Here is a 20,176-nt window from a genome sequence, read left to right as displayed (position 1 = left end):
TGCTGTGCAAGCATTTAGCACTTTCCATGGCATCTTGTATGTATCACGGCTATATTTACACCGCTCTGTAGGAAAAGAAAACATGACCTCACACATGGAACCATTAAAACTGTGGAGCATTCTTCTGTGGGTTATTTTACATGAAGCAGCAGAAGGTTGGACATGATAAATAACTAAACACAATGCAGTACATCCAAAGCTGAGGCTCTAGCTTCTGGATTTCTGAAAGAAGTAGAGAAGAGTGGCTGTTGTTGAGGCTGTGGAAAGACAGTGGTTTTGATTCAGTGTGTTATGATTATATTTTTATTTTAGTATAGTAGTGCAAGACTATAGTGGAACAATATGGTAGAGCTGTCCTGGACGGTGATGACTGTAGGGTACGACCCCCTCAGAGGGAACACAATATGGCATCGTATTCTACACAAATGTGACGGGCAGAGCACTGGCCAGGATCCACAGCCAGCACAGGCACAGCTTCTTGTATTTACATCAGGGATGGGATTCTTTACCAGCATGTCTCATTGCCTGCTGACTGCCTACTGACAAGGGTTTAGATACGATATGCCTGGGAAATGAAACTGCAGGTATTTCTGGGCTCTGTTGCATATTGTTTTCTCTTTGAGATTAAGTGAACAGCCTTGTCTGTTGTGCTCGGGCTGAAGCTGTCTTCACTCACTTTTTTGTTCTAAACCCGAGGTGAACTTGTTAGTGTAGCTGTGTAACTGGGAACGGAGGAAAATGAGGAGGAATTTGAGTCTGTGAGCATGCACCAGGCCCTGTCACCCAGTGATTCTGTTGTAGTTGGGCGTTGTAACACAAAGACTACTCAGGGTGGATGCAGAGTTAACAGAGCTACAGGATGTGCCAGAGAGAAAGTTTGAAGCATTACAATTGGGTCGTGACCTAAGGGAGATTGCACTGAGATTGTTTTATGGTGTAACTGCAACATAAACGGAAAATGTAAGGCTTAAGCTCCAATTATTCGATAAGGAACTCTTCCCGGGCTTCAGCGGCATGTACATTTTGGGGACTAGAACATGTAGATGCATGAAATCCAGCCCTGAAAAACTTGTTTTCAAGCCTAAAACTAGCAGGCTGTTCTTCAACGAATGAACTTTGATCCCTTTTTTTGTGCGTATTCTTTGACCTCTTTTTCCCATGTTACTCTGTTTCCTGCTCATTTGTTCTGCACATAGCACTGCCCTCTTCTGCCTTCTGTAAACAGGCTTGAAAAAGCCTGGAAGATTCCTCTATCAGTTAATTTTTATCATGGAATCCACTTCTGCATTTAGTAGTGTAAGGCACTTAGTGTAGAAGGAGGTTACAATACGGGTTTAATGGAAGGGAACCACTATCTGGTGGAAGAACTTTATTTAACGGCATTTATTTACAGCGATAAAGCATATGATGGTGAAAGAAGTGCTTGCTACGGCCTGAGTGCTGTGCTTTGGGAACCCTAGCTTCAATCGGAGCCTTTCAGGGACCCGCACAGCAGTCTGGGCCCAACGACGCGCTTTTGCGCTGCTTGGTTTTCCCATGCATAAACCTGAATAAGGATCCCTGCCTTGTGAAACGTTTTTGAGATCGAAATGAGCAGGTAAAAGAGAAGGTGTTCCTGTGCCTATTATTTCAGGCCTGAGGTAATGCTTCAAATAACCATGAATACTACCCTGAGCTGCCGAAGCTCCCGCCGGCCAAGGCACCGCAGCGGACGGTGGAACTTGCCCATGAGAGGCGCCGCGGGCCCAAGCGGGCGAGTGGGCCCGGTGCCGCCCGCTCCCCGCCGCGGGGTCACCTCAACGCGCTGCCCGCCCGCTGACTCAGCGCGGCCGCGCCGCCAGGCTACGGCCACCAACTGCCGCCGCGCCAAGGGCCCAACGGCCGCCGCGCCCCGCCCCGCCCCGCCCCCGGCCCGGCGGCCGTTACGCCATCAGCCCGGACTGCGGTGCCGGTGCCGCGGGCGGCAGGTAGGCGGGGGGTCGGCCTGCCCGCGGGGAGCTGACCACCGCCGTGCCCCCGCGGGAGGCGGGCCAAGCAGGGGCAGCTCCTGCGCCGGCCCGGGGCGCCCTCCCCGTCCCCGGGCGCTGCGGTCCCTCCTCCGGGGCGGCACCGCCGGGCAGCCGCCAGCGTCCTAGTCGCCGCGGCGGGCGGCGCGCACAAAGGCGGCGGCGAGCGGAGCGTACGGGAGGCGTCGGGCGGCCGAGGTGGGTGTCGGGGCTCGGGGCGGCCGTCGCGGGGAGGGCGAGCAGTCGCTCCTCGGCGCTGAGGCGGGCGGGGAGCGCCAGGCTGGCCCCGCCGAGCGTTGGCGCCGCGGGAGGCAGCGGGTCCCTCCGGCCTCGGCGTCCCGCGCCGGTCCCGGCGGGGCGCCGGGCAGCTGCCGGCAGCGCCGGCTTTTTCCTTGTCTTTTGGGGGTGACAGCAGGCGGCGGAGGTGTTGGGTTTATCTGGGATGGGCAGTGCTTTGTGCACGGGTAGGGGGAAAGGAGAGGTCTGGTGCGTTCCTGGTGTCTCTTCAGAGGGAGGCTCCCGGCGCTGGGCAGCCGCGGGGCGCTGTCGGTTTGGGGTCCCGGCTGCTGCCGGGCTGTGGGAGCCTGCGGAGCCCAGCGCCCCTCGGTGTGCTGCTTCCCCTTCTGCGTTAGAGATGGCATTTGCCTCCCTTTGGCTGGCAGCTGCTGATGCGAATTGCTGCATTAGTGCTGCTGCTTCGCTAATACTTCCACTGAAATGGAGTAGGGAAAGTGGTAACAGGCCGGAGGGATTAAATGGCACAGCAGAGTAGTGCGATGGCTGCATATGAAACTGAACTTTGAGACATTTTGGGTTTCTTTATGTGATTTCCTCCCCACCCACCCAGAAGAGCTTTTCTGTTGGTTAGTGTATCTCGTCTACCTTGGAGAAGGTAAAAGACAATGTATCCTGTGGAGAGTGGGGAGGAAACAGAATTGTGCAATATTTTTGTTGCCTCTGTCAAAAAGAGGAAATATGTAGAGACCTGTACTAATAACAGGGTCTCAGCATTGATGTTGCAGGGAAACTAGCAGATCGCTGTTCCTTTCACATGTAGAGTTGTTGACCCTGACAGATCTATTGAGCTCTGATGGGGCTCACAGTCTGGAGGGTGTTGTGGAGCAGTTTGCTTATTTTATTTTCTGGGTGGCTCTATCTGTGTCTCTGCTGTCTTGGGAAGCAAATAGCGACAACTGTTTAGCGTACACAGATAAGGTTTGGCTGTCATCAGTGTACCCAGTTAGAAGTCAGATGGATGTACTCCTATTACAGTAAAATCAGCCTAGTTCCATGAAGAGAACTGGAGAAAGAGTGGCGAGACAGTGGAGGAGATAAGATGTGAAAGACTCAACATAATTATGTTATGATTTTAGGCATAAAGCCATGAAAATAGCTTCTAATGATTTTAGATGCTTTCTGCTTTTCTGATAGCTCTAATTCACCAATGCAGAATACAGACTACTGATAATATCTACTTACCTGACTCAGTGTGGTCTGTTTGTAAGGGAGTTGGGCAAGTTTTAGTGTTTGGCTCTTTTCCATACCTGAGGATGTGCAGGTGCACACGTTTGTTTATCTATGAACACACATACACACAGAAATCATCAAAAACACTTGAAATACAGTAAGAGATTACTTTAAACTCTGAAAATGCAGAAAATGTGAAGTCACAACCTAATGAACAAATTTGTTTTCCAGTCCCACTGAAAGAAAGGATGCCAAGTCACATGAAATATCAGCATAGTATAGAGCTACTGCTGTGCTTCAATTCTGATTTATGATCCTCCTCTGACATCAGAACAGGAGCACAGGGCAGCACAGTACATGAACTGCCATATATTCTCCAGTTATTTCAAAAGCTCTCTGTTTCAGACATCAGTTTGTACTTTTCCATTTGTTGTAAAGTTTGATCCTATTTATGCAGCGTCAGCCCAGAGGGATGTCAGCCCTTGGGTACGTTCCCTCAGAGTGTCTCTGTGAGGAGGAAAGCACTGGACAGTTGGGCAGCTGTGGCACAGTGAGATCAAGGGAAATGGGGAAGGTTTCCCAGGGGATTTCTGGGAAAGGAGACAAATCTTGAGATAGGATTTCAAGATTTCCTGAAATGCCAAAAGAGGTGCCCCTGGTACTGCCTACCACCTACTCTTTCTCAGCTTCTCTCTTTAGTCGATATTAGCAATTGTATGGGTATGTGGTGAGTCAGATCATCCCATTGATCCAGCTGGGAATTATTTTTGTATGACTTTAGTGGTGTTAGTTTTTAGTGCTGATGCAAGGGTAAGATTTGGGACAGTTGGGAATATATGGTTGGGAGGTTGGTGTGGGACCATGGTGTTACACTTCAACTAGTCATGAAATAATTCTCTTGGACTCTTGAGTCTCAGTCCAATACCCTGACTGTGGGACTATAGGCCAGTCCTCTCTTCGTTTGTATATGAGGATTCATTACAGGCAAGTTTTCAGTCTTCAATTTGAATTTTTGATTTCAGCTGCTCTCAAGAAAATATTCCATCCTTTATAGGGACTTTGTGAAGTATTGGACCAAGTAATGTTTCAAGTATTTGAAAGATCGTGGAATACCAGATCTAAGTGAATAGTCGTCTCATAGTCCGTATCTGTGAGTGAGTGCATTTTGGAAAGGACTGGCTGCTTGGAAGATAAGTTTGGCATTTGCTCCATTTGACTCTGGCCATTGTAAGAAGTCACGGTTATGGCACTAGCCTTGGCTAACTTGGAACAGGAGTCAAATAGTTCTTAATAGAATTAAGCCCAGAATAATCCCAACCCTAAAATATTTCTGGAGTTTTAGCTGGCAGGAAGTAAAATGTTCTTACTCTGGTGTAGAGCCAGCCACAGGCTGCATTTTGCTTTCTGATTTGGGATTTACAAGTGAATTGCACCAGTCTCCTGATTGACCAGATGTGGTGTCAAATCACCTGCAGGAATGTGTCCCATGTCCATGTATCCCAGGGGTCCTTGAACTTTTTAACCAGGGGGCTGGCACGCGGATGAAGTGGCAGGCAGTCATCTGCGGCTGCTTGGTTTCCCCCCCCAGCCCCCGGCGGGGGGTTCTGTAAATACCGGGGGCCGGATTGAGGACCCTGGGGGGCTGTATCTGGCCTGTGGGCTGTAGTTTGAGGACCCCTGGTGTATCCCATGCTGCTGTCACTATTGGGAAGCCTGGAAAAAATGTGCACATAATTAGGTTTGGACAGAGCTTGCCCTCCTATTTAACAGAACAACCAAAACCGTGCTGCTCAAGAGAGTGCTCTGAAGTTCTCAAATCAGTGTCATGGCTGTTTATGGCTTCTTTCCAGGTCATGAATCCAGGTTTCCTTTCCCAGGAAAAAAGAATATTCAAGGAGAGTGCTTGTCTATGTCTCACTCTGATGAGCTTGGCATTCTGCAGTTGAGATGATAGCCAGTGATAAACCGTGCTTGAAACCAGTGGGAGTTAAAAGCCCACGGAAAGCTAAGCCTTAGTAACTTGCCCAGGACTGTGTGGGAATCTTGTAGGAAAGTAGGGACCTAAACTGACGTCTCCTAAAGTCCCATGCAGTCCCTTCACTGCTTCTCTAAAGAACAGAAATCCAGGCCCTGATTTTGCTCTGAGAAGTGCACAACTCTGGGGTTCTGGCTGAGGATTTACTCAAAAAAGTGGGATGAGAATTCATGACAATGACCTTGTATTGGCTTGATGTAGGAGCTAACAAATAATTAAAAAAAAAAAAGGCTTTTGAAAATTCTTAAAGATTTTCTGTTTCCAACCTGAAATGAGTTTATATTATTAAGAGGTTTGAATGTGATGGTCACACATCAACATTTAGTTCACCATTAAATAACCACTATTAGTTGACCACTAATAAACGGAAGTACCACTTTTAAAAGGAATAGAGTGATAGTTGCTATGAGCTTTTGTAGTTGAGAAGTCATCATTACTATGGTCATGGTACAAACATGAAGGCTAATCTTAGTTTTGAAAAAATCCATCTATGGAATCTTAATCTGAAATATTTCCTTCTCTCCCCTATGTTTTTATCATAAATCTTCTTTAGAATGTAACCTCTGATACTGTTTTTCATCGTAAAGAATATGTCGATAGTAAAATTCCATTAATTGCTGTAGAGGGAGTTGGTGTTCAATACTGCAAACAACACTGAATTGCTTCTGAGTCAAGAAAATAAATTTGATACGTGATGAAAGAGTGGCAGTAAGCGCTTACCTAGGAGTCTTTGACATATGGTCATTTACTTTTTTTGTAAATGAGGAATAATTCTCTTGGAGGGGCCACAATCTGATTCCCAAATATTGTCCAATTTCTCTCAAGCTTTAATGTTCAAAACAGAAGCTAAGAGCAGATCAGTGGGCCAGATGGATCAGGTTTGTAAAATTGTCATAGTTTTAGTGTCAGCAGCAGAGCTGCAATGATTTATTTTAACTGAACACTGGCCCATCAGTTTTTGGCTCCCTTTCACCATTTTGCAAGTTAGTTGTATGGAGCCATTCTTAGGAAAGTAGATTTGTTTTGTGCTTATGCCCATCACTTCAGTCATAGATCAGGGTCTCATTGTGACATCAGGTATTAAATGTATAACCGAAAGATGTGTTTGTATGTGTTGTTTTTCTTTGTACTAAGCATTTGGTTTGTGTTATGTTTACCATTGCTGCAAATCTTCCTCTCATGGCCTACAAAACCACTGCAGTCATAACTGCAGAACCTGAGAAAAGGGGCTGAAAGGGACTTAAATGTTACATCCCTGCTAGTGAAACGGTGCCAAAGTCTGCTCTTGGTGACCAGTCCAGCTAGCATCATTTGTTAACATCTATTCTATAAGGCTCTCTTAACCTTTAAAAGAAGGTGACTACTTCTAAAGTGGCCATGGAAGAAGTCCCCTGTCCCATCTTATCTCATTAGCTGTGCCTGGGAATTGTTGGGAGAGTGCTTATTGTCCTGTGCATAAAATGTGCCAGAAGCAGATTTTTTAATTTAAATAGATTCAGTGTAGATGACCACATTGTAATGGTCGGGTCTATGAGGTGATATGGTTTGGTTTACTGCTTTGGACACAGGCACAGGGACAATCTCTGTCTAAAAGATTACAATCTTGTTCCTAAACCAGTCCCAACAGATGTTTTTCCTGCTCTTCAAAATTTTCTGTGTTGGAGATTTCATATCTTCCAGAGAAGTGTGTTCCAGTTTTTAATTACCCTTACAGCATGCTACAGAAATCGTGGCGTTTTTTCAACAGTGTATGTTGCTGCACCTGAGGAGACTGAGTCTTGCAAAAGGAAAAAAAAGGCCTTTAGTTCCTATGACTTTCGGTATTTTATCTTACAAAATACAGTAAAGAAAGATGGAATGGTATGGGGAAGAGCTGGGCTGTAAAAAAAAGGGGATGCATAGGGTATGATTACTAGCTTTTTCAGTGGAATTAGGACATAGTCTGGTGTACCTGTATTAAATAAGTGGATTATCTAGATGACAATGCATTTGATTTTACTGTGGCATCCAGTAGAGTGGGACTTTAAAGAATTAACTTTGTTAGGTCAACCTTTGCTAAGTTAATAAATTAGTTAAGTACTAAGGGAACACCTAGCCATTTATTTTTCACTTATTTTTTCACAAGATGATAAATTCTGAAAAATGACTGCTGTCTTTAACAATCAAAAGAGTTGGTTTTCTGAGCTTCCTGATAGGAGTTGCTAGTTAAATCGACATTAAATATTATGCTAGGAAATAATTTAAATTTCATAATGGGTGCATAATTTAGAGCTGTGGAGTGTCTCTGGGTGAAGAACAAAACTCAAACCATTTGAAAATCCTGACAGAAGCAGTACAGACTGTTCTCACTTGCTGCAAGCTTTAGATCAAAAGGATTCTGAATTTTCCCAGCAGCAAAAAATATTCCATGCTTTGTCCACAAGCATGGTATAAGAACAAGATTTTTACTAAATTTAGTGTAATTAACAGGCAGGCACTCAGGGTTTAATCCGTGACGTAAACTCATGTTTACCTGAAGTTGTTGCTGCCTGGTTAGTAAGTGAAAGACTTCTTGGAGTGACCATAGTAAAATGTTGCTTCAAAACCACAGGCAGTCTCTCTGGGTTTTGAAGAATGTTGTTTCCTGGAGTACTGACATAGTATGGACTGACTTTAGGTTTGGAGTATAAACTTACAAACCTCAGACTCCAAACTATCTGTTTTGGTTGGCTTGTGTAAAAGTTAGGATAAAGGGCCTACATCTGTCAGTCTCCAATTTCTGAGCTCTCCCCCATTTTAATTACAGCATCTTTTGTTCCCTACATTTGAAATATAAAACCGTTTTTGTCTGAATTGGGGTTTATGTGATTAGTCTCCCAGTCTGTCTTAATTCTGCAGTGATTTTGTTGCACAAGCCAGGTTCAGCCCAGCTTGAGTGTCCATCATCAGCTGACAGTTTGATTGTGGCACTTTCTTTTTAAGGGATAAGAGATTTTCACTGTATGGAAGCAAGCTATGCTGTGCCAGTTGGCCTCAGAACTTGAGGATGGTGTCTAACTTTTTTAATTCACAAGTCTAAAAATAACCTCTGTGTCCTAAACAGGGCAGGCAGTGTGGCTAAGATTTGTTGTGAGCAAGAGTAGTTGCAAAATTCTTTGTTAAGGAGTTTAGGAAGCCTGCTGGTGTAACTTGTTAGATCATGTGTGAGTCCTCATATTTGCATTATTTGCCCGGAACTCTCCTGAACAGGGGGGTGTATGTACTGTCCCAGCAACTCCTTCCCGACCAGGGAAGCTCTGGCTGTTTTGCACCTGGAAATTTTGTTGCTTCAGCAGAGCAAGCATTAACTGAGGTGAACTGCACCGTGAAATTTTGAGTCTAATTGTAGCCATCTTGAAATTTATTCTTAACTCAAGAAGAAATAAGTTTCTTATTGTGCTTTAGGTTAGTAAAATCCTCAGTAGAAACTGAAGCATCTTTCCAAAGCAAAGGGATAAATTTAAAAGGTCTCATACATCTGTCACCCAGGATGCACACTGCTGAACTTCCATGACTATGTGGTGCCAGCTTTTTAAAGCGTTCAGATGATGGCCACCAAGATTGTTAGAGGGCTAAAAGCTTGTGACTTAAAAGGAGAGGCTGGGAGAGCTAGTTTTGTTCAGTCTTCAGGGTATTCAGTTACCTGTTGTGGAGTATAGAGAGAGAAAACAGAGCCAGAATCTTGGAGGTGCACAGTGATAGGACAAGAGGCAATGGGCACAAAAGTTGCAACAAGGGAAATTTCAGATTAGATATTGGGAAGAAAAATCTTGCTGTGAGGACAGGTGAACACAGGAGCAGGAGTGCAGGGAGACTGAGAAATCTTCGTCCCTGAAGACACTGAGAACTCAATGAGACCAGGGTCTGGAGCAACCTCGTCTGAGGTAGCCTTCCTTTGGGCAGACTTTTGGACCAGGCGATTTCTAGAAGTCTGTTCCAACCTGTTGTTCTGTGACACAGCATAGGGTGCGGCATGAGTTTCAAGTAGTTCCCTATGAAACAGCTTACCACTAGATTGCATATAGGAAGGCATATTTCTAATTTATAATAGGATCCCAGAAATGCTAATAGCAGGTGAGTGCTGGAGAACTGAATATAATTGCTCATTCTGCCATGAAGTTTTTGTGTGCTGACTTTTCAGTAGGTGGCACTTTCTAGTTGCCTAAATTGAGGGCTGTGCAGAAATGCTTCTCCAAACAGTATTTAGGGATTGTTCTTTCATTAGTTAACATCTGTCCTGGTTTTGGCTGGGATAGTTAATTTTCTTCTCAGTAGGTGGTGTAGTGCTGTGTTTTGGATTTAGAGTGAGAATAATGCTGATAACACACTCACGTTTTTAGTTCTTGCTAAGTAGTGTTTATACTAAGTCAAGGACTTTTCAGCTTCTCGGGCCCTGCCAGCGAGAAGGCTGGAGGGGCATAACAAGGTGGAAGAGGACACAGCCAGGACAGCTGACCCAAACTGGCCAAAGGGATATTCCATACCATATGACGTCATGCAGAGTGTACAAACTAGAGGGAAAGCTGGCTGGGGGCTGCTGCTCAGGAACTGGCTGGGTATTGGTTGGCAGGTGGTGAGCAATTGCGTTGTGCACCACTTATTTTGTATATTGGAATTCTTTATTATTATCATTATCATTATTAGCATTATTTTCTTCATTTTTTGTTCCATGAGACTATCTTTTATCTCATCTCATGAGTTTCCTCACTTTCAGTCTTCCAATTCTCTCCCCCCTCCTGCTGTTGGGGGGAGTGAGTGAATGTCTGTGTGGGGCTGAGTTAGCTGAGGTTAAACCATGACAATGTCTTGTATACTAAATTATTACAAAAAGTCTGTTCTGGTTCCAAAGTTAACGCCTAGTATTAATCTTAATATTTTTGTGATTCAGTTGTCAGATGGGGAGAGCATCATCACTTTTCAGGGACAATGTAGTGATGACTATCATAACGCCCGAAAGAACATAAATAATTCTTCCTTCAGATCATGGTTTGTGTCCTGATACCCATGTATTGCAATAGAAACAGAGAAGAGAGCAAAGCTTCAGTCCATCCTATATGGAGGAAGTTTTGGTAAAAAACCATAAGTGATCATCAATTAATTAGCCATGTCTGAAGAGACTAGTCTTAATTATAGCATTTCCTAACTTTCTAGTTTTTTACTGTAATATTTTCACTGTATTATTTTGATAGCTTTTTGTTTCTAAGTATAAATCAGTTAAAAATTGGAGCTATATTTACAGCATTTCACTCTTACATCTTTTTGTTGTTTATGAAAGTAGGCAGCTGAAAGACAGTCTCTGTTGTAGCGGATGATGCTGGTTAACACATGCTGCGCAGCTGAGTGCAGCTACTGTCCCTCAGACTCTGAGCTCAGTTCTGTTCTCATCATCAGTGGGAGTTTGTGTTGCTTACCCTGCGAGCGTCTCTTTTATTGATGTCCAGGTGATGTAGTATAGCCTAGCAAAGAATCTGTACAAGGCATATGCCTTATACTGAGTGCACAAGGACTTTGCTGAAATCATATCTTAAAATCTGCAAGAGGTGTTGGAAAATTAATGAAAACAATAGACATTGAAAGTCCTTAAATTCTGTACTGTTTGGGAAGGTATCTGCTTAAATTAATTCATAATTTGAGAGCCCTTAAAAGACTTTTGGAACTTTTAAGTATGTCTTAAGTATGCATGCTGTCCTGTCTAGGTGATGAAGTATATTATGAAGATCATAAACAGGATATACATTGAGTAGAAACAGGAAACTAAATACTAAATAGATCCAGGAGCAGGGGAAGTAAAGCCAATCACTTCAGCCATCAACACGTGCCTAATTTTTAAGAAATATGATAATACTAAAAGGCTGTTTTAAAACAAGTTGCAAAGTTGCATTAGGAAGCACTATAAAGTTCAGATGCTCTGGACTGATGGTTGCTTGTCAAACCTTAATGTGTTATCTATTGTGCATATGCATTATAATAATCTTTTAAGGGGAGAAGTCCCTGTAAAGTGGGAAAAGAGTCTTTGACTTCAGTGTAGTGGAAAAATTAGATCTGCTTAAAACCATTCACTAGCCCTGCCCTTTCAAGCCCGTAGCAATACATGAAAGAAGTATATTTGGTGTTAAGGGCACGGTAATGATAGGAGGAGTTATTCTGGAAGTAATGCTTTTCTCTTCAGAGATAATTGGACACACTGATGAGCTGCAGAGTCTGAAAGTGGTTTTGAATACAATGATTTTACAGACTTCTGAAAGTTGTTACAATTCTCTGACTTAGAAGGTGTCTTTTGCTTTTGTCTTTTAATAGCTCTCTACAAACAACAGGCAGCTATAAATAAATGAGGTGGGGAAATCCTGATTCTACGTGAAGTTGTTAATTTGTGAAACAGGAGAGTACCCCACTGCTGGAATCTCGGTCTCTCAAATGTCTCTAAAATATAAAGCAAAGATCAAAATTTGATTTGTTCTGTCTTTTGCCTTTCAGGTCCAAACCATGAATTACGTTGGACAGTTAGCAGGGCAAGTGTTTGTAACTGTGAAGGAGCTCTATAAGGGACTAAATCCAGCCACATTGTCGGGATGTATAGATATAATTGTTGTGCGTCAACCAGATGGAAATCTTCAGTGTTCCCCTTTCCATGTACGCTTTGGGAAGATGGGAGTTCTACGTTCTAGGGAGAAAGTGGTAAGAAAATTGACAATTTTGATATGTTCTGTCTGTTGGTTAACTTTAATGGTATGAAAGTTACTGAATGTTCTGTGGTATGCTAGTCAAAGTTTTCTTTAGACACTCTATAATTCTGATTCTTGCATTTCAAAGCATAATTTGTAAGACATTGACTGTAATAAAAACAAAACAAGCCATGACATTTGTAGCATTTATTTTCAATGAAGCAAATTTTTCAATGTGCTATTTTGGGTCTATACTAGATTTCATTAGTGACTGTGTGTTAAGATCCCTTTGTTTAACATGTTCAATGATAGTTACAAAAAGGGAGGAAATAATTAAGTAATATTTTAGACAACAGTATGTGGAGGTTAATTGAAGCTACAAAAAGCATTGAGAACCTTGAGATAAATGTAACCAGACTGAATGACCTGGCAATATATCAGTGTGAAGTTGCTAGTGAGTAAGGCATGACAGATTGTTTTAGGAAATAATTTGTAACTATATACGTTCTAGGTTCAAATGTACCTGTAACTGTTCAGCAGAAAGATCCTAATGTTGTCATGGACATTGTTCAATTCTTACATAAATCAGAAAGGAATTCCAGTATTTAGGATCAGTAGTAGTGCCAATAGTGTACTGTGTCCTCAAATATAACGTAAATGTGGACTTGTCTGAGTCTCCAAAAAATTATACAGTGAAAATGGAGCTGGTGGCAAGAACAGTTCTAGGCAAAGAGAGAGATCCTCCTGAGAAGAAATGGAAATAGCTGGGGCTGTGTAGCGATGAGATAAATACGTGGAAGAAATAGACACATGAACTGTGTTCTGAATGTGAAACAATTTTTCTTATTTGTGCTTCTCATAGTGTAAAGAGAAGTCTGTTTAATGAATTTGAAGCACTGCGTATTAAGAATTTGAATGTGGAAGTACTTGAATAATTTGAAACTAGGCTATGAATTAAGCATTCAGAATTACTCTTTAAAAGATTCAGGACTTTATATAGTGGCTGTAAACCTTTCTGAGTAGAGAGGCAATATAGCGATGAGCTGAATGAGTTAAAAAAACATTTTGAAAATTGGTGGCCTTGTGAAAGGGTAAGGAGAGAAACAGAGTTCAGTATTTTATGCTTTATAAGGTTTCCTACGCTTCTCTGAGAAGCATTTGCCCAGTGACAGTGGTAGGATAGCTGAACAGGAACTGTGTACCTAAAATAACTTCCTTTTCATATGAGAATGTATTTATTGTCTTCCAGGTTGACATAGAAATTAATGGAGAGGCTGTAGATTTGCACATGAAACTAGGAGACAATGGAGAGGCCTTTTTTGTGCAGGAGATGGATAATGATAAGGTAAGAGTCAAAACTTAATTTTAATTTGTTAAAAATTCAGTGCCTGCTCTTCAGTCAGTTTTGAGTTTAGGAATTTTATTGAAAAATACACCTTTGACCATTTTATAGTTTTGCAAGTTTCTGAACAATTTTCTGCCATGTAAATTCAATACTATGCAGTTACTTCACTTTTTTGAGTTGCTGAGATTTGGAAAAATCTAAAGGAGGTAATCACATGACTGAAAAATGTATCATAGTTTATCTGCATGTCAGTGTGTGAACAGAAATAACATGTACAGAGTTTACATGTTCCGAAGGTGTGTTCAACAAAGGTTAATATGTACACGGACCTGTGTTTTGCAGAAATCTTTACTTTGAACATATGCACTCAGCAGAGTTCCAGTGAAAATGCATATGCCCTGTAAACATCTGTGCACGCAGTAATTCTGGTACTCATCAAAGGCATGATCTTGCAACTGTTATTCATGTGGGATTATATTTAAATAAGAATACCTGCTCTTGAGCTGTGTGATTTAATGCTAATCTATATAAGTTATGGTCATGCTAATTTTTAATATTCACCACATAATGTAACATAAGAAAAGCTTTTTACAGGCATTTCTTTTCAGATATCTCCATTAATTTTTGTCATTGTCCAAAGTGGGATGAGTTTTCAAATTCTTGTATTGAGTACAATATTACTAGTTTCAGGTGAGAGCTGTGTGCGTGTGCAATATTAATTTCTATGTCTTTATGTTTAAAACTTCTGATCTTCATATTTAAATCTCCTGTTTGGTAACAGTTATTTGATAACTGAAAATTGCTAGTAATATTTCCGTGAGTGTCTAGAGAGAGAGAGATATGTATGATTGAATAAGAGGATGTTTGTGTGACCTAGTTATAAACCACTGGCCTGTCTGACTACTATGTGGCACACGCACTGGGTTGTGAAGGGGAATTGGATTTTACAGAATGTTCAGGTTATAAACTAGGATTTTGTTTCTGCTCAGTATCTAGCATCAGGTGGACAGAGACTCATGCCATAACCTGGCCAACATTTGATGCTCAGAGGATCCTCTTTATTAATTGGATTTTACAGAATGTTCAGGTTATAAACTAGGATTTTGTTTCTGCTCAGTATCTAGCATCAGGTGGACAGAGACTCATGCCATAACCTGGCCAACATTTGATGCTCAGAGGATCCTCTTTATTAAGAGCTTGTCTAAGGAGATGCAGCTATGGAACAATTTCCATATGCTATGGGATCATATTAAGTGTCCAGATGTCTAATCTTTGTTACTTTTCTGAGGAATAAATGACTTAGATTTTGGCAATTGTGCCTACATTTTAGAACCAGATTAATGACTGGTGGAGGAACTAATATGTTGCATGGTCTGATTTTTTTCTTTCTCAGGAGGTAATTCCGTATCATCTCTCCACATCTCCCATTCTGTCTGAGGGAACTGCTTTAATGGAAGCTCAGCTGAAGAGGAACTCCATAGATCGGATGAGAAACCTAGACACCAGTGCGTCCTCACAAGTACCACCCCAAGCCCATGGATCCCAGCCTTCTACTGAAACATCTCCAGTCTGTAGCTCTGTGAAAAAAAGGAGGAAGAAGAGGAGGAAGTCTACCCATAAAATAGACAGCTTAAAAAGAGAAGACAATGGAGACTCTTCAGAAGATGAAGACATGTTTCCTATAGAGATTAGCTCAGAGGAGGAAAAAGAACCATTGGACAGTTCAAGGTATCACAGTGCAATTATATGTAATGGAAGCCTACTGCTTGGTTAGTGTTCCATTCCATCTCATACCTTCTAACAGTAATTTCTGTCTTAAGTTGGTACACATGGCTGATGAACATGTTTCTTTAAGATAAAACTTTAAGCTAGAAAGCTATCGGGAATGTTAGTAACAAAAATAATTAAAATGACATTGAAAACATAAGAATAATCCTTCATCATGTTGTGACCTAGGAGGTGTGAATCATAACATTTCTTGATCTCCTTTTAGTTCAGGTTATACTAATTCTTCTCTGCGGCAGGGTTTTTTTGTTATCTGAAGTATATGACAGTTCACTGATCAAGTATGGCTTTTAAATGTCGTGTCTTTCCTTTTACCTAGGATCCCTGTTCCAGATGTGTTTGTTAATGATGTGTCTGACATAAAGGCTCCTGCAGTTTCTATGTTTTCGCAGTCTGCATCTTACCCTCATTCAGATGGAGAATGGTCACCTCTTCAAAGGTACTTTTTCTGATAGTACAGTTCTAAATAATTTTCCTCTTTCCATAAATGCCTTATATGCTAGTGCTATATGAAGTCTTAGTAAAAATTTTGGTATTAAACATGGTCACTGTCAATTATTAGATGAATGCTTTCTGTATTTGAAATCAGATAGTGTACAAAAACTTCAGGCTAGCTTTGTCCTTAACTCAACAAATGCTTGATGTAGGTCCACAAATTCCGAATATTGCTATCTGTTAATGTCACTATTTGCATATAAAGACTGTAGAGAGGATGAATGTTTTGTGAAATCTGAATCTTTGCCTGATGCACACACATTGAAAGGACTCCATTGAATGCAGGTATATGAATTTTTAGTACTTTCAGTGTAATCCTTATAAGAACTTGCAAGATTGGAGTTGATGTATAAAAATAAGATATTTTTTTTTTAATGAATAAGAATGAGTTTTGTATGTCCCTTTCAAAGCTAATTATTGAATTGCACAGTTAAATAGACATGAAACATTTATTGTGTGAAAAGAACAGAAACAATAATTAGCTTACTTTTTCCTGTATGTGTATTTGTGTGCATATATATACCTTTGATTTCAAAACAGATCAGTTTGGACCTCCTTTCTTGCATCTGTAGAACACTGTCAAAAAGGGACAATTTTGTGCTTAACATACGTTGCATTATAATTCCAGCGAAGTCTCTGTATGTTTGTGCCCCTGTGCACGTGCCCCACATTTTCCATGCAGACTATTGGAGTGGAGCAATGTTCACATTACTTTATCCTAAGAATGCTAATCTCAATATACTGTCTCTGTAGTTGAGTGGTAGAGGAAGGGAGAGCAAGGAGATTATATCAGAGCAAGGGCTTAATTTAAATGTTTTTAATTGCATTCTGGAAGAAACTTTCTCCACTGGCAATAAAGCTTAATGTGATCAGCTTCACCAGGCTGGTGATGACATGTGTCAATACCCTGCCCATTTGATGGCTTTTTGAACTATGTTCTGTTTGCTTCTTGATTGTAGTATTTTGAAAACTCTAGATGTAAATTCAGCATTCGTGTAGCTCGGGCACAAAGAGTTTGTGTTCATCAGCACTTGTGAATAGTGACACCCTGTTTTTCTTTCTACCTACATGCTGTGCTGGCCAGTAAGCCTATAGACTGCACAGGGCAAACCTCTCTTCTCACTGTTCCAGCAGATGGAGGCCTATCTAACTCTTGTCCTCAACAATCTTCTCACTTCTCTCCTTCAGACAGGTAGAACAGTTGTCCTCCCTCTTTCCTGGGCTGCTCTTTAATCCTTTTAACACACTAATACACTTTTAATGCATTAATAATGTGTGAACTTTGTTGAACTTGCAACTGCACTTATTACTAACCCTAACACCTTGAAAGAAAGTGACATTGAAACCCCCATCCTGTGCTTGCTTCTTTGTGGGCATTGACTGGAGGTAAATTACCTTGAAGAATCATCTGTTGAATGAGGATGGCCATTATAAAATCAGGCCAATGAAAACCTGGGTTGAAACTGAAGTTGATTAAGATGATAAAAAACAAAAAAAAGGGAAGAATCTAGCTAGTGAAAACTTACATTCCTCTGAAGACTGACATTTCCATGTGGCTGTCTACAGTCAATGTATATTTTAATGACATTTATATCCTGTGGTTTTCCTGAGTTGTTTGCTTGTGCATAGGTTGCAAAAGTAAAAGCAAGACAAAGGCCTCGGAGATTAAGTGAGCAATAAGGAGTACTTGTGATGGGAGGAGCCCAGTACCAAAAGAGAATTTGTTTTCCTTTGTTCCCTCGTTTTGGGGGAGGGGAAGACTTTCTGTGTGTTGGATTGCAGTGAGGGAGCCACTTATAAAGTTGACACAATAGAGAAGGCATCTTCTCTAAGGTTTAGGAGACCCAGACTTTGCTGTAGTGTAGGATTCCTCTGACTGTGGACTCTTTTCTACAGAGCTAAAAGTGGACACAGACACTTTCTATAATATCTTGAATTTAAGATGTCTCAGATTCTGCAGCCAGGCCCTTTCTGTCCATTAAGTCAGTGGAGAGAAGTCACAGCAACTCAGTTAAAAAAATTGAAGTAGGTGTTTGAATATGACCTCTACAATTGTCCATTAGTGCTGGAGAAGCTTTGAGTAGTAAGTCAGGCTAAATTGCTCATTGCTTACGTCAACATAGATGCCATGCTAGATGCGTAAGTCTGTATCGAAACTGATAACCTTGAGATTTTCCCAGCTTCTATGTCCGCCCTCTTTAACCTGACCACATTGTAGCACCAAGTCAAAGTCTGATCCTGGGACATTCAAGGCTGTTCTCCTTAGTGGTTTTCACGGGAAGGAAGGGCAGGTGCACAGGTTGGGATGGAGCAGTGATGTGCGCTGGGTGGCTCCATGAACTCTGCTGTAGAGTTCACCTGTCCTGCAGTCTAGATAGACAGCTAAAGTGCTGTAATAACTTGTCTGAGTAAGACACTTTGTCTGTTTTCCTCTATGTGAATAAGAAACTATTATGGCCACCTCAAAGGAGGTTCAGAGGCTCTCAATTATTGCTGCAACATGTACGTAAGGTAGGCCTCTTTCCTTCTGACTATCTTTTCCTGGTTTATTTGGCCTCAGTCAGGACAGGACTTTTTCTCCAGTCACGCTGCTGCTTTCTCAGGGCTCTCTGCCTGCTTTCAGTAGGAAACACTGCAAAGGTAAGCATGGTTTGCTGTTCCAGAACTGCCAGCTACAGGCCAAATTCCTTATTGTTTGACATTTACATAAGTGCAATCATAGCCGTTAAGGAATACATAGGATTGTGACACAAATATTCAGCATTTATGGGATGTGAATCAGATATGCTGATCTAGACAACTGAAGTTTCCCTTCCTCCTTGTGCAGTATTACCAGAATGGGTGGCTCTAGTTTGATCTGCAGTATCTCAGCAATCTGTGTAATGAAGAGAATTTCAGCTGAGCTGGATCGGTGCCTAACTTAAGGACAGGGGAATTGCAAGTCATAGTTCAGCCCAAGACAAATGTCTTGGTGTTGTAAGGAATAAAGAGCCCATTTTGAGTCTGATCCATGGATGCATTTGCAGGGTACTGTCACTGGGTTACAAATTCTACGTGGTCTTGGTATTCAGCCTTACTGACCCCTAGTGCAAGCGTAACAATAATTGCTGATTTAATTTGACCTAACTGAGCTAAAAAAAAATATTCAAGGAATGTGATTGTGAGCTTTGTTAGCCTTCAGTCTCATTTTACTTTGGTGGCGATAGTATGAAGTGAATAGCAGCCAAAATAGTCATGGTGTGGGTAAAGGGGACGACATCTGGCATTACATATGGAAGCAGAACTATACAAACAGGAAGTATACAAACAGCACTGTAGTAGGCATAATTGCCATCTGCAGCCATAAACTACAGAGATTATTGTTGCTGTTCCAGAAGCATGTTAGCTGGAGAGAGTAGCTGTTGAGTGTTAAACAACAATACAGCATACGAAGAAAACACTATAGGTATTTCTCTGTAATGAAGAACCGGTTCTCATCGGGAGTTCGCCAACCCTATATTAATGTTTACAGGTGGCATAGAAAATTCCAGCTTATGTTCCAGATGATACAAGGAATGAGAATGCTTTAGTATCCTTTTATACAAACAAAGTAATTTACCCCCTGTTTGCCTTGTGGGTGCATGTTTGCAGTCTGGTTTGATGTTGGGTCTTTTACATTATGATGACATTGCAATGATTATTCTGGTGTACCCTGAGGTTGTATTAGCATTTGTACACTAATCTACAAGGAGAAATCAACTGAAAAGGATTCTGAAGATCTAACATTTTGTTACTACTAAATCCTTATATTTGACTGTATAGAAAATTAGTATTTATAGAATAAGAATTAAGATATCTTCATTGTGCCTGTATCAAAAGTTCAGTAGATAGTGTGTATATTGTGTATTTTGTTTTGGAACAGTGGTTAATATTTTGGGGTTAGATGCTCACCCTGTTCCTAACCTAACATGGTTATACTTGTAGGTCTATCTACTCTGAACCAACCCAGACAAATAGATGGATCATCAGGCAGTCTTTCGCAGCAGGAGCCTTTTCAGAGCAGAACTCTGCCTGTTCTAACATACACACATATGCAAGTGCCATATTTCTGGCACTTGCAAGTATGTGTCTGGGAATATAGATCACGGCTCTTGGTGCTGACTAACAGCCTGGGCCTCTTTCCCACTCGTGTGTGGAAGGGAACTGTATATTCAGGGAAAATTATGGAAAAGGCAAGGTGTCCCCTGATCAGTGCTCTCACTGCAAAATGCAGAGGTTCTAGCCCAAATTGAAGCAATGCCTGCATTCTCTCAGGTTGTCTGGCTGAGTGAGTGAACCTGGGCTGAACATACTCCAAAGCCTAGACTAGAGATTGTTCTAAGGA

At 41.6% G+C, this 20,176-nt stretch overlaps 1 protein-coding gene across 3 annotated transcripts in view; it reads left to right on the top strand.

Moving 5' to 3' along the window:
- The first annotated feature begins 1,431 nt into the window (after window positions 1-1,431).
- LPIN1 (lipin 1) overlaps window positions 1,432-20,176 on the top strand; it is a 51,076-nt gene continuing 32,331 nt past the window's right edge. The window contains exons 1-5 of one of the 3 annotated variants that reach the window (XM_037391146.1): window positions 1,432-1,597; window positions 12,001-12,201; window positions 13,438-13,533; window positions 14,927-15,261; window positions 15,638-15,757. In XM_037391146.1, the coding sequence (XP_037247043.1) occupies window positions 12,010-12,201; window positions 13,438-13,533; window positions 14,927-15,261; window positions 15,638-15,757 (743 nt within the window). In that variant the 5' untranslated portion in view covers window positions 1,432-1,597; window positions 12,001-12,009. Of the gene's footprint in view, window positions 1,598-1,979; window positions 2,205-12,000; window positions 12,202-13,437; window positions 13,534-14,926; window positions 15,262-15,637; window positions 15,758-20,176 lie in introns of those variants that run through there. The other 2 variants (XM_037391147.1, XM_037391145.1) reach the window with 2 other exon arrangements.

This window comes from Falco rusticolus, chromosome 6, assembly GCF_015220075.1.
Source record: "Falco rusticolus isolate bFalRus1 chromosome 6, bFalRus1.pri, whole genome shotgun sequence".
Classification (NCBI taxonomy): domain Eukaryota; kingdom Metazoa; phylum Chordata; class Aves; order Falconiformes; family Falconidae; genus Falco; species Falco rusticolus.
The sequence above is the reverse complement of the archived record's forward strand: the minus strand, read 5'-3'. Positions and strand labels throughout refer to the sequence as shown.